General features: G+C 52.1%; 1 protein-coding gene across 1 annotated transcript; it reads right to left on the reverse strand.

Moving 5' to 3' along the window:
- Positions 1-216: 216 nt before the first annotated feature.
- On the reverse strand, positions 217-5,658 carry TMEM86A (transmembrane protein 86A). Its single transcript, XM_007174827.3, has 3 exons — positions 5,461-5,658; positions 3,079-3,343; positions 217-2,692 (listed from the first exon to the last, which is right to left on the reverse strand). Exons 1-3 carry the CDS (start codon positions 5,479-5,481, stop codon positions 2,256-2,258), a joined length of 723 nt encoding a protein of 240 aa, XP_007174889.1. The 5' UTR covers positions 5,482-5,658; the 3' UTR covers positions 217-2,255.
- Positions 5,659-11,666: the final 6,008 nt, after the last annotated feature.

An 11,666-nucleotide genomic window follows, 5' to 3' on the forward strand; every position in this document is an offset into this window, starting at 1 on the left:
CTTGGGCATAGGATACATAGAACCGCGACCCCTGAGAGCTCGGTCCAAACCCACCCACGTGGGGAACGACCAGTCCCCTTCTGACTGGGCCTCGCCTTGCCCTCCCCTCCTCCACAGCCACACTGCGCCCTGCCCTCCCTCCGGGCATAGTGGGCAAAGTCTGCATCTTTCTCCCCATCCTGCCCTTCCCATTTCTTCACTCCAGGTAGGTGTGTCTTCAGAGTTCAGGGGTTGGAAGGGATCAGGACCTTGCCTCTTTAGTGTCTGGGGTTCCCACTATTTGAGAATTAGAGCATCTGAAAGCTAGAAGGGATTGGTCATCCTGCTCGCCAGCTTTCAAACTTATGTTTTGCAGCAGAAAACCCTTCCTTTAAAAAAAAAAAAAATCTTAAGAAGCTACTGGACTTGAAACAAGGATAGGGGGTCTTTGAGCCTCCCTCCTCTACTTTATTCTTTTGCTAGCTCCCACTAGCAGGGATCTCTGTAAAAACCCTAGTTTGAAAATCACTGATTCATTCAACACCCATATGGGGCTTGAGTCTCTTTATCACATCCCCACAACTGTACAGCCCCTCTACTGATGGCCTATTCACCACCACCCAAGGCTTCCCTTTTTACTTCTGGGTCAGGACGCTGCCCATTAAGATGCAAATGCCCCTGGAGTGGGGTGACACGTTATTCTGCCAGGGCTTCACATCTAGAGTATGAACCAGACAATCTAATCTCATTCCTCCCAGCTGTTCAACTGAGCCCAGAGTCCAGGAAGAAAGGAGATGCTTGAAGGGAATCTGGATCATTTTGGAGCAGCTGCCAGGTCTGGGGTGGGGAGGGGAGGACTTGGGTAGCAGTAGAGGACACTGGGTAACTAGGAGTCACCAAAGGTGCTGGGCACCTGTGCACAGGGGAGTGCATCAAGGACAAGTTTGGACGGTGGAAAATACTAGCCATCCCCCATCCTCTTGATCTACATCCTCACCCACACACGTGACCAGGAAGGGAGACAAGCTCCAACCAGCACAGTGTCAACAGAGCCAGGGAGCCAGCCTGGCGCCAAGATGCACCGGCCAGGACTGTGACCCAGGCTGTGAGGACATCCAGGGCCCCTGGCGCCATGCCCCACACCCCCACCTCTCCAAGACAGGCACGTGCCACACAGGCAGACAAGCAGAGCAGCCAGTGGCCCTTGGGTATTTTTTATTTTTTTTCACACGAGCAATCGGATGGAGTTGTCCCATCCTTGCTCCCCTTGCATTGAATGTGCCTCGGGTCTTATGACCCTAGAGTGTCACTGGAGCCCCCTCCTCTCACTCCCAGTGCAGGAGGGGCAAGGAGGAAAGACCTGAGAGTGGGTGTGTATGTGGGGGGCGTCCCAGCTCTCTGAGCCAAGCTCAGCAACCCCTCAGCAGCTCCCTGAGGCCCTCTCCCTTAAAGACTTTGACACACAGCAGGTCAGAGACAGCTGGCAGAGTAAGACATAGATAGGCTGGGAGACAGACGACACACACAAGACTCGCATACAGACGCACACACAGGCTGGCCCCTTCCTTTGGCGTGGTTCACCCTAGCCCTGGGGATAGGATCTGAGGGTGGTGGTGTGGGGCCTGAGTTCTGGGATGGCCTTTGAGAGATGGGACCAACTTGAATCCTTGGTACCCTAAACTCCCAGGCCAAAGGAGTCCCCAATCTTGCCTACCTGGATAGACACCCCTTCACCTTCCCACCCAACACTTAGAGATTAAGATTGTTCAAGTAACAAGGATAGATGTGGGAAAGGGAGACTCCACCCCATCCAATCTTCCCAACTAGGGGCCTGTGAAAGGGGCTTCAAGCCCTGGACGTGGGTCATCTCAGCACAGACTCTTCCCCTCCTCCCTCAACTCTGTGCAAATCAGAAAGACTGGAAGTGGGTGAGTTAGACTCTTCCATCTAGTAGAAGTAGGGGAGGTTAAGAGGATGAGCACCATGGCCCTCCGGAGGGGCTCTGACAGTCTGGATGGGGTAGAGGTGGGGAGACATTGTCTTCTGGCTCCAGCAAGGAGCATCAAGCTGGCTCTTTTTAGTTCTCAGCATTGTCCTGGACCACTAGCTTTGCTAGAAAGATCTTTTTGCTGCTTATCCCCTCAAACTTGTGCATTTCACAGGTGGTACCTGCTGCCCCAGGCTGGTACTGCAGCCATCCTGATCCAGCTCTTGGAAGTTCCCAGGTTCTGGACCCCAGCACCAGGAGAAGAGAGGGGTGACCAGAACCTGGCCCCTCATTTGGCCTTGCTCGGTCTGTAGTCTTCCACTGGCTCCCGGCTCTCGACAGCTGACAGGGCGATGAGCATCTGGGCGGTGTAGTAGGTGGACATGATGAGGGCCCGCGAGTAGGGCACAGGAAAGCAGAACTTGTTGAGGGCGATGGTCAGGTCTGAGACAATAAACAGCAGTGCACCGCTGCCCGCTGCCAGCTCAGTCCAGCGCCAGGCAGTCCCAACCAGCTGTAGCCCTGCCACAGCCCGCCAGCCCATGAAGCTGATAAGGGCCATATAGACCCCCACCAGGTAGGTGAAGGCACCTGTGAGGCATGGGTAGAGGAGGGCATAGCACAGGCCCGACAGTACTGCCATCACCAGACCTGTCCGAAGAGCCAATGGCCGCATGCCAAAGGCCGAGGCATAGAACATGTGGGTCACAGCAAACATCAGCAGACCTAAAAGTGAGAGGGGATGATGGGATGTTGAAGCCAAGCTCAGGTGAATAATGAGTAACAGGAGGTGGGGGTAGGAGTAGAGTGCTTGGGATAACCCAGGAGCTTTCTTTTGAGAGTAACAGGGGTGGGAAGAAATCCATGAAGGCAAAGATACCCTCCCCAACTCTCCTGTGGCACTCCAGAACTGATCACCATATCACCGGCAGGGTCATCCTCCAACAGGGGCTCCAACAGTCTTTGGCCACAGAACCCCTCAAATTCCCCATATTCTTGTTAAAAAAGAAAACAAAAACAAAAAATCCTCCCTTTCCCAAATCCTTGGCCCCCCAGGGTCCTCTAGCCCCCAACCCCAGGATTCCACCCAGGTAGTTACTGTGATGACTGACCGTGCACAAAGTAGCCCTGGTCCTGCCAGATGAGGAAGGCATCACCTAGAGCAGAGAAGACGAGCCCCACAAAGATGCGGGTGGCACTGGGGTGGGCCAGCAGGAATCCTAGGCCGTGGGCCAGAAGGAAGAGCCAGAGGCAGAAGATGGGCAGACACTTGATGAGGGCGCTGACCCACGATGGGCTGGACAAGGGCAGCCAGAGCACAAAATACACACAAGTGGCTTTGAAGAAGGGCACCAGCTTGGGTCCCTCACTCTTCACCTGGAGGACATAGGACAAGGGCAGCACTCAGAGCGTGGGAGCTCAGAAGCCCAAAGCGGGGCTCAGAGCCAGCACCCTCAGCCCAGGCATCCACCCCAAAGACAGGCCCACCTCCCAAGCAGAGAGGATTGACACACAGAAACCCAGTTTGGCCTGCCCCAAGCAGCCAGCAGAGTCTGAACAAGCCCATCATTACCCTGAGGCTTAATTGATTTGGAAGAGAAAGGGCTCCACTGTCCCTGCTAGTTGCATCCATTCTTGGCCCTGGGGCAGGACCAGAATAGTCACTCACTGCGCAGAAAACAGACTTTGCAATAGTGTCCCGTCCTGCAGCCCAATGCTTCTCCCTTTCTGCCCCCTCCCTCTCCTTCCCCAAAGCCCCTTTAGCCTCTCTCTGCCAGCATCAGCCCCCAGCTGTCTGGAATAGAGTGGAGTCAGCAGGAAATCACAGAGACGCCACAACTGGCCAACTCGTGATCCTCAGCAGTAGGGCCAGGACACAGGCCCAGCGACACCAGGTGAGCGCCAGGAATGTGTGAGGGTGGGCACCGTCAACCATCTCAGCCCCCACAGGCTCTCTCCCTGGCCAGTCTGCAAACTCAGCCTCCACTCCAGCTGCCCCAGCCTCAAGGTCCCATCAAGGGCAAGGAGAGGAGACAGGGATGCTGCCTAGAGAAATGGACCCATGAGTTAGGAGCAAGAAAACTGTCCCTGAAATACCAGCAATCTCAGGAATTGGGGGGTTGGAGAGGGTGTCAAGTCAGCCTCATTTCCCAGAGAACAACAGCAACTCAAGGCACATCAGAAAGAGAGGCAGGAAGGGGAGGGAGAGGTTCTCTTCCCAGCTTTTGATCAGAAGCCAGCAGTCAGGCTGGGAGGAGATGAGGAACTGAGAGGGGGAAGTTAGAGCAGCTGACTTGGTCTCAGCCAGATTAGGGGGGAGGGCAGCTAAAGAAAGGTCGTGTCCAAGGCCATGCAGGCACCAGGGGGCTGCTGCAGATATTCTGAATCTGTGATCCCCTGAAGCTCCTTTTCTTGGGCCTCTGGTACTGGGGCTCTGAGAGTGATTCAGAGCAGCTGAGGTTTCCGGTATACTCATGCTCTGCCCAAAGTGATAGGCCTCTGGCTGGGTGAGCCGCCCAGCACAGGGCTCTGGGCACACACTCTGACTCTCAGACCTCCAGTCCCTGGTTACCTGGGACTGAACAGGCTGTGATGAAGGAGGCTGGGAAGAGGCAGATGGTGGGTCCAGGGTCTAAGCCTGCCCTGGCTCTGCCAGGGGTGAGAGCAGTGAGAAGAGATGACTAAGTTCCTTCCTATGGAGATTCCCCCATGCAGGCTGGTCAGGGCAGGGACATGGGCAGAGGAGGAGACAGCTTATCCTCACAGTCCCCCGATCTCCCCAGCCTCCACCTGCCAGCCCTTGGAAGCATCTACTCCACACCCCTCCCCCAGCCCCATATTTCCTAGAAGGAGAAACAGCAGTAGCAGCTGGGGAGGTTTTGATAGTCATAGAGAACCCAGCACTAGGAGGAGGAGGGGGGCGGGGGAGAGACAAAGGTTCAGGTGAGAAAGTCTGAACAAGGGGTGTCAATAGAGAACGACCTCTTTTCCTCCAGCGCGTTATCAAGGCTGTTTAGACTCAGAGGCGTGCCCTGCACCTCCCCAGACTTCTCCATAAGATGAGGAAGGGGAGGAAACAAATTTGGAACAGGATTCCCGGGAGGTCCCAGTCACCCTTCTCTCCCCCGCCCTCTCCCACGCCTCGCTGTGGTCTGCCCACGCAGAAGCCTGCGGCCGGCTGCCGTCCCCTTCCTCTCCCAGGCAGCGATCCAGCCAACCCGCCCCAGACACACAGCGATCAACAAAGTCACGCTTCCGAGTCACGTGCCCACTGTTTTCCTCCCTCCCTCCGACCGGCGGCGGGCGCGCGGAGGAGGGGCGCAGAGATTTGGGATGCGGCGGACCGTGACAGCGCCGACTCCCGCCTGGGGACGCGGCCGCCGCGGGATCCCTGCCCTTCCTCGGCCCCCGGCTGCTTGGCCTCCCGCAGCCCAGTCCCCAGGCCGGTGGGCTCTGGCCGCGCCGGACACTGGCTCGCTCGCTCACACACTCACCACAGTGACCGGGGACACCATGGCGGAGGCGGCGGCCGCAGCAGCTGGCACCCAGCTCCGGGCTGCAGCTGCCAGGACGCGCCCGCAGCCAGGTGAGGAGGCGACGACGTAACAAAGCCCCAGTGACGGACAATACCTCCCGTGCGCCGGGCGCTGAGGGTTCTGTCTGCGATCCCCACGACGTCACTGCAGACAGGGCCAATGAGCAGGCTGGAGTCGGCTGTTGGGGGGGGGGCGGGAGGAGTGAGGGTGGCTGGTGATGCGGGCTAGACCCCGCCCACCACCCACCCATACTCCCACACCCTCACACCCACACACCCGGCCGCTACTGCCCAGGGTAGAGAGACACGCCTATCCCTGATGGCTGGAGGCGGGGCCCTGCAGGTCCCGCCCCCCTGGGAATCAGTGCCGAGGCATCCTGGAAAGTAACCGTGACCCCAGGCCCTGGGTGAGGACGGAGATTGGCCGAGAGACAAACACATTCTTGCTCTGGTCACATGGCTACACACATTTTTCTCATAACCCGGGGATAAAAGGCAAAGACAGATTGCCTTCAGCCTTTAAACATGCATTCCACACGGGCACAGTTACAATTAGACCCACAGCCTTCACTGTGTACAAACCCACATCCAAATGGACCCACGATAGTCAGCAGACGTACAACTTTCAACATGAAAAGACACATGTAGCAGCCCATAGACCCATACATATGCACAAACACACACAGGATCACAATTACTCTTAGGCATCAAACAAGTACATGGACACAAAAAGGACAACCGCAGATGGACACACATCCTTCAAGGTAAAAAGAGACACATATATAGGCATGCAGCATCCTACAGACCCATGATAAACCCAGTTACTCAATTGCCCTTAGGCACACACTTCTCACAACTCAGACACACAAGAACACACCAGGAATGATAGACAGGCAGACCTGAGCATACTTAAGGACCCAAAGGAGTGTGAACTAACTCCACCAAAAATGCAACTTAAGCAGATTAATGTTGATGTCACACAGACTAAAAGTACACAGGCACATTTGGAACCAAGCATGTTCAGAATCATGGGAATTACATGAGAGAAATGGTAGGCAGTCAAATAGACTGGGACTTAGTCCCAGGTTTGCCACTTCCATGCTTCCCCTCTCTGGCCTTGATTTCTTCATATATAAGATGAGTGGATGTTCTCCAAGGTTCCTCCCAAGCCCAACATGTGTAGGATTGGGAAGGGCAAGGGCTGCTGCTTTCAGGAAATTTAAGTCTAGGGGTCTTCCTGGAGATGGAGATTTCAGATACATCTTAAAGGATGGCCCGGTGGTCTTTGATCTGCCATAGGAGGGAAGTAGCTGTGTGTCAGGCTTTGGGAATTGGGGTGGAGTAACCAGCCCTACTTAGCTCTAATTAGCAGCCATAAAGGAATTTTAGCATCATGATGACACTGAGGCCCTAGTGCTGGACCCCCTCTTGTGCTGGCTGGGGAGAAGCCCACAGACTGAGATCCCCTGTGAGCCCCTCCCACAGTGGGCCTCTTCTTTTTTCTTTTGGACTCTGCCTACTTTCCCTAAAGCCTGTGTTGTCCACTTGACACCCTCTCAGAGGAGGGAGCAGCCCTCTTCTAGTGACAGAATTGAAAAACAGAGATTCAGAGCCAGGAGCAATAAGGGTGAGAGCCAAGGCTTGGGACTGAGGCTCACCCCCAGCCTTCCCTCATCCCCTCCAGGCTCTTCCTACACAGAGTCCCAGTGGCCAAGGAACTATGCGTGTTCTACTGTGGGGAGATTCACCTTACCAGAATGGGAGACTAGAATTGCTGCCCCAAGGGCTTTGTCTCTCACACACACACTCCTACAAAGTGTGCTGCCTGGAAAGAACACTGGATTAAAAGTTAAAATACTGTACTTAGTACTAGTCCTTCCTCCTCTGTGACTTACTAGTTATATAACTGCGTACATCACTCCATTTTCGGAGCCTCAGTTTTTTCATCAGTCAAATGGAGGAATTGGGCCAGAAGATATGCGCAAATGTGTCAGTTTTCCAGCCAAACCCTTTAATGTCACCTAAGGGATACTTCTCAGAGAGTGGCCAAGTCAGGGCATTTTTCATTTCTCTGGATGTTAGTTTCCTATCCATAAAAATGAGAGGGTGAGACTATAACCGTGGCTCTCAACAAGTGGGGCCTATCAAAATTACTTGGGAAGCTTTTTAAAAACATAGATACCCTTGTCCCACCTCAGACCTACTAATTAAGTGGCACAGATTGTAATAAGCTTGAATACACCAATACCTAAATAGATAAGACATGAGACCTAGAATTGTAATCCACAGGGCTGTGTCAATGTTTGATTACTCAGTAGGCAAGAATCATACACATAGGTCACCCACAAAGCAGAAGCATCTCCCCTCCATGCTGGTTATTCTGTTTGCCCTCCTACCACCCAGATCCATTCTTGGCCCTTCTCCGCCCTGCCCCTGGAAGCTGACCTCTGTGAACTGTATCAGTAGGGTTCACTCGTTCTCTGGCTTCTGATTGAGTTCAGTTAATGAGAGGCAGAGGCCGATCTGCAGTTGGAGGAGAACATGCTAGAGGTCCTCATCCTCTACCCACCCCCACAATGAGCCTGCTGGCTGAGACCGAGTTTCCCATAGTGGCTGTGCTCCTCCATGGCTACAGCTCCAGGCTCCCACCCTGGACCTCAGGCCTAGGGTTGGCAACAGCTTCCCGCTGTTGCTAGTCTTCAGCCCTGACTAGTTTGTGGCTAGTTGTGGCTCTTCAGCCCTGACTAGTTTCCTTAACCCTGCCCACATCTCTGTCATCTCATAAGTTATATCCTTGAGTGTGACAGCAACCTGACTGATACAGTCATCAACAAAGCAGAGGCACTGCCCTCTTCACCAAAAGAAAGAGCTTATCTAATTTCATTCCTATGAATAAGATTCCTTGGTTGTTTCAAAACTAAAATTGTATTTGCTCTGTAGTGTTTTTATGTTGATTGCATATTATAGGAGGCAGAAAATGGGGCAGGGCTGCCTGAAATTAGGCATCCCTTCCTCTCTATACCCAAAACTACCTATTTCACACAGCTTTGTAATTTTCTCTTTGTTTGTCTCCCCTATAAGAGCATGAGCCCATTCATCCATTCATTCATCGATCCAACAAATGTTTATTGTGCACCAAGTATGTCCTAGCCACTATGTTAGATGCTGGGGTTTAAAAACTTCAGTACGATACAGGTTCTGGGAATTCCCTGGCAGTCCAGTGGTTAGGACTCCTCGCTCTCACTGCCGTGGCCCGGGTTCAATCCCTGATCAGGGAACTAAGATCCCACAGGCCACGTGGCATGACCAAAAGAAAAAAATATATGTAGGTTCTGTCCTCACGGAGTTCAGTTCAGGCAGGCAAGTAAACAATAATTATGGAGTGTGGCAATTGAAATAATTGAGGCATGAAGGTATGTCTCCTGCGACATCAAAAAGATGTCAGAATCATTCAGCATGCCTGGAGGAGCTGAGAAAGCTGGGGCTCAATCTACAAAGATGAGTTCGTCTTCACTGAGTAGGCACTAATGGAAATGATGTTCTAGGTGCCAGCTAAAAATTGTCACTTGCCTTCTGCCTCTACAAAGTCACTAGCCACTGCAGTCACTGACCTTCAACACACCGTGAAAGGAGTTCAGAGTGGAGATCAGGAATGAGGTCCTCTGTGCTCTGGGAAAAACTGGCAGAACAGGCCTTAGCCTAGTTAGGTATTTTCAGGAGAAGATTTTATGAGCCCAATTTCTTGCATCCCTCATATCTAGAAAAGCACTAAAATCATTAACAGAGACATCTGCTCCTTGTGACTAGCAACAACTTTCTCGTGACCCGCAGAAACCCTCTGCCCAAATGTGTGCTTGATTGCACGTATGTCCCTTCACTAAAATCATATATAATACTGACCCCCCCCCCAATATCTTCGGAGCAGTTCCTCAGAGCTATCTGAGACACTGTCTCCCAGGCTATAGTCCTCATTTTCCCCACATATAATTTAACTCACAACTCTCACGTCATGCATTTTTTTTCAGTCAACATAGGACGGAGGGAATTGCGTATGTACATAGAAACACAGGAGACACACTGAATACAGGGAAATGCCTGTAGTACTGGAGTGAGCTGGGTGGTGAAAAAGGTGAACCTGGAGAAGTAAGAATGTGCCAGGTCAGAAAGGATCTGAATGTTCTGCTAGGGAGTTTGGACTTGACATAGTAGATGACTGGAAGCCAGTTGCCTTCTGTTCCTTAAAAAAAAAAAGAAACCAGTTTCTCTGATTGTTTTCAGTTCTCACACACCAGACACATGCAGGCTACACAGAAATGGTGACCAACCATCATTCTGGGCTTGCCTTGCTTCCGCTGTGGGGCTTTTTCTCACCAGTAGCCTCCATCTCTGACCGCCGTGGTTTTGCCCTGGGATATATTCTGCTCACTTGGTTTGCCCCACTTGGCATTGTAATCCCTTGTTTACCTGATTCCTGACCTGCTGCTGAATCTCAGCTAATTTCTACATTTGTGTTCCAGATCCCCAGAACACTTCTAACCAACTCTCAGGGCCACCCCACCCCATCCCACCCCTGCCCCACTTGGAGATCTGGGGAGGAAAATCAGACAATGGTGAATAAATATTAAGGAGGGTGTGACAAGTTTAGATGTTCTGATAGCAATGCAGGGGGAGTGAGTTGGTGAGTTGTTAGAAGTGAGCGGAATGTGTGTGCCAAGTGGAGGCGTTTGGGAGGAGCTGGATACACATCTGGAGCTCAGGACCAAGGTGAAGAGAGGGTATAGATTTGGAAGCCATAGCCATTCTGAAGGCTATATGGATGCAGTTAACCAGGGAGGTCTTGAGGGAGTAGAGAAGAGGGACCAGACCAAGCCCTGGGGGTCATGACATTTAAGGGTAAAGAAGGAGAACTGGGAAACAGGTAAACAGGTAAACAGATATGTCAAGGATATTTCTGACACCTCCAGTTCACTCACAGGGGAAGAGACAGACACACCCAGAGAAGCATATGTTTACACAAATGATCTACAGTATTTGTGATTTGGCTCCCTCCTTCCAGAACAGGTGACAGATGGTGGTTCTGCTTCCTTATTGTAGTAGGTCAGAAGCTTTGAGGGCTCAGGACAATGACACATTTTCACTCCTGATTGTGTGCTCCAACAGCTTATGGTCTGCTTTGAGGCTCCATTCTCCCAGCCCCAGCCCAGGGCATTCCTGCAGGTCTCTCCTGCTCTCTCTGCTTACAGGAATCCACTTAGGGGTACCAAATCCCAGTGTAATCCATCGTCTGAAGACATTGGTTCCAGAATGCCTCTGTCCTGCTGGACCCCTCCTGGGCCAGGCAGGTGAGCCCTAGAGTAGCTGATGTAGCCTGTGATGCAGGGTCTGCTCCTGGAGCCTTTAGGAAAAGGACAAAGATTTTAGCAAAACTCTCCAGACCCTCCATTAGGGCTAAATTTTAATGCTGTCTTGAGATAATTTGTGGGTCAGTGTCCCTAAGGACATTCTGGGCTCTTTGTTTGGCTTCTGGGCTTGGAACCGACACACATGGGTTCTTACTCCTCTTTCCTTTCCTTTGTTTATTGACAGGGGCATCATTAGACCTTAGACATAAGTGGATTTCTCTCACTGTAATACTGCCAAATCAAGGGTCTCCTAATGGGGTTCAATAACAGGGATGCCTCAGGAGGGATTCATAATTTTGGTGGGGTGTATGGGATTAGATGACCTCTAACACCCAAGATTCTAGACTTCCAAATTTTGTGAAGTCCAAGTGTTTTAGTTAGTCCTTGTATTGGGGTCATCCAAGTTCAGCTGTCTCGCCAACAACCTCAGTCTCCCCCCTCCCCGCCTCCACCCAGACCCTGAGCTCTCTGGGTTGTGCATTTGGATGGCTCCTTCCTCAGTGTTGGGAAGTTAGTATGAGGAAGTAGAAACAATAAAAGAGAAGAGTCTGGGGGTTGAGCAGGAGGATGGTTTTTGAGAAACAAACAAATATAAAAACACCTAGAAGATCCCACTCATCAAGCCCCAGGACCCAGAATGAGTAATTCTCTCCTCAATATCAGCTCCTTAAGGACCAGTCCTAGGATAACAGGCCAGAGCAGATCCTCCTATTTCTTTCTCTCAAAGACCCCATCTTCCCAGACAGATGAACTCCCCTGACCA

The sequence above is a fragment of the Balaenoptera acutorostrata genome, chromosome 9, assembly GCF_949987535.1.
Source record: "Balaenoptera acutorostrata chromosome 9, mBalAcu1.1, whole genome shotgun sequence".
Classification (NCBI taxonomy): Eukaryota; Metazoa; Chordata; class Mammalia; order Artiodactyla; family Balaenopteridae; genus Balaenoptera; species Balaenoptera acutorostrata.

Excerpts from the sequence above, each read along its gene's own strand:
- TMEM86A (XM_007174827.3), bottom strand. The coding sequence starts at position 5,481 with ATGGTGTCCCCGGTCACTGTG. Across the intron at positions 3,344-5,460 it reads TGGTGTCCCCGGTCACTGTG|GTGAAGAGTGAGGGACCCAA; the intron begins GTGAGTGTGTGA and ends TATGTCCTCCAG. Across the intron at positions 2,693-3,078 it reads CCAGGGCTACTTTGTGCACG|GTCTGCTGATGTTTGCTGTG; the intron begins GTCAGTCATCAC and ends TCTCACTTTTAG.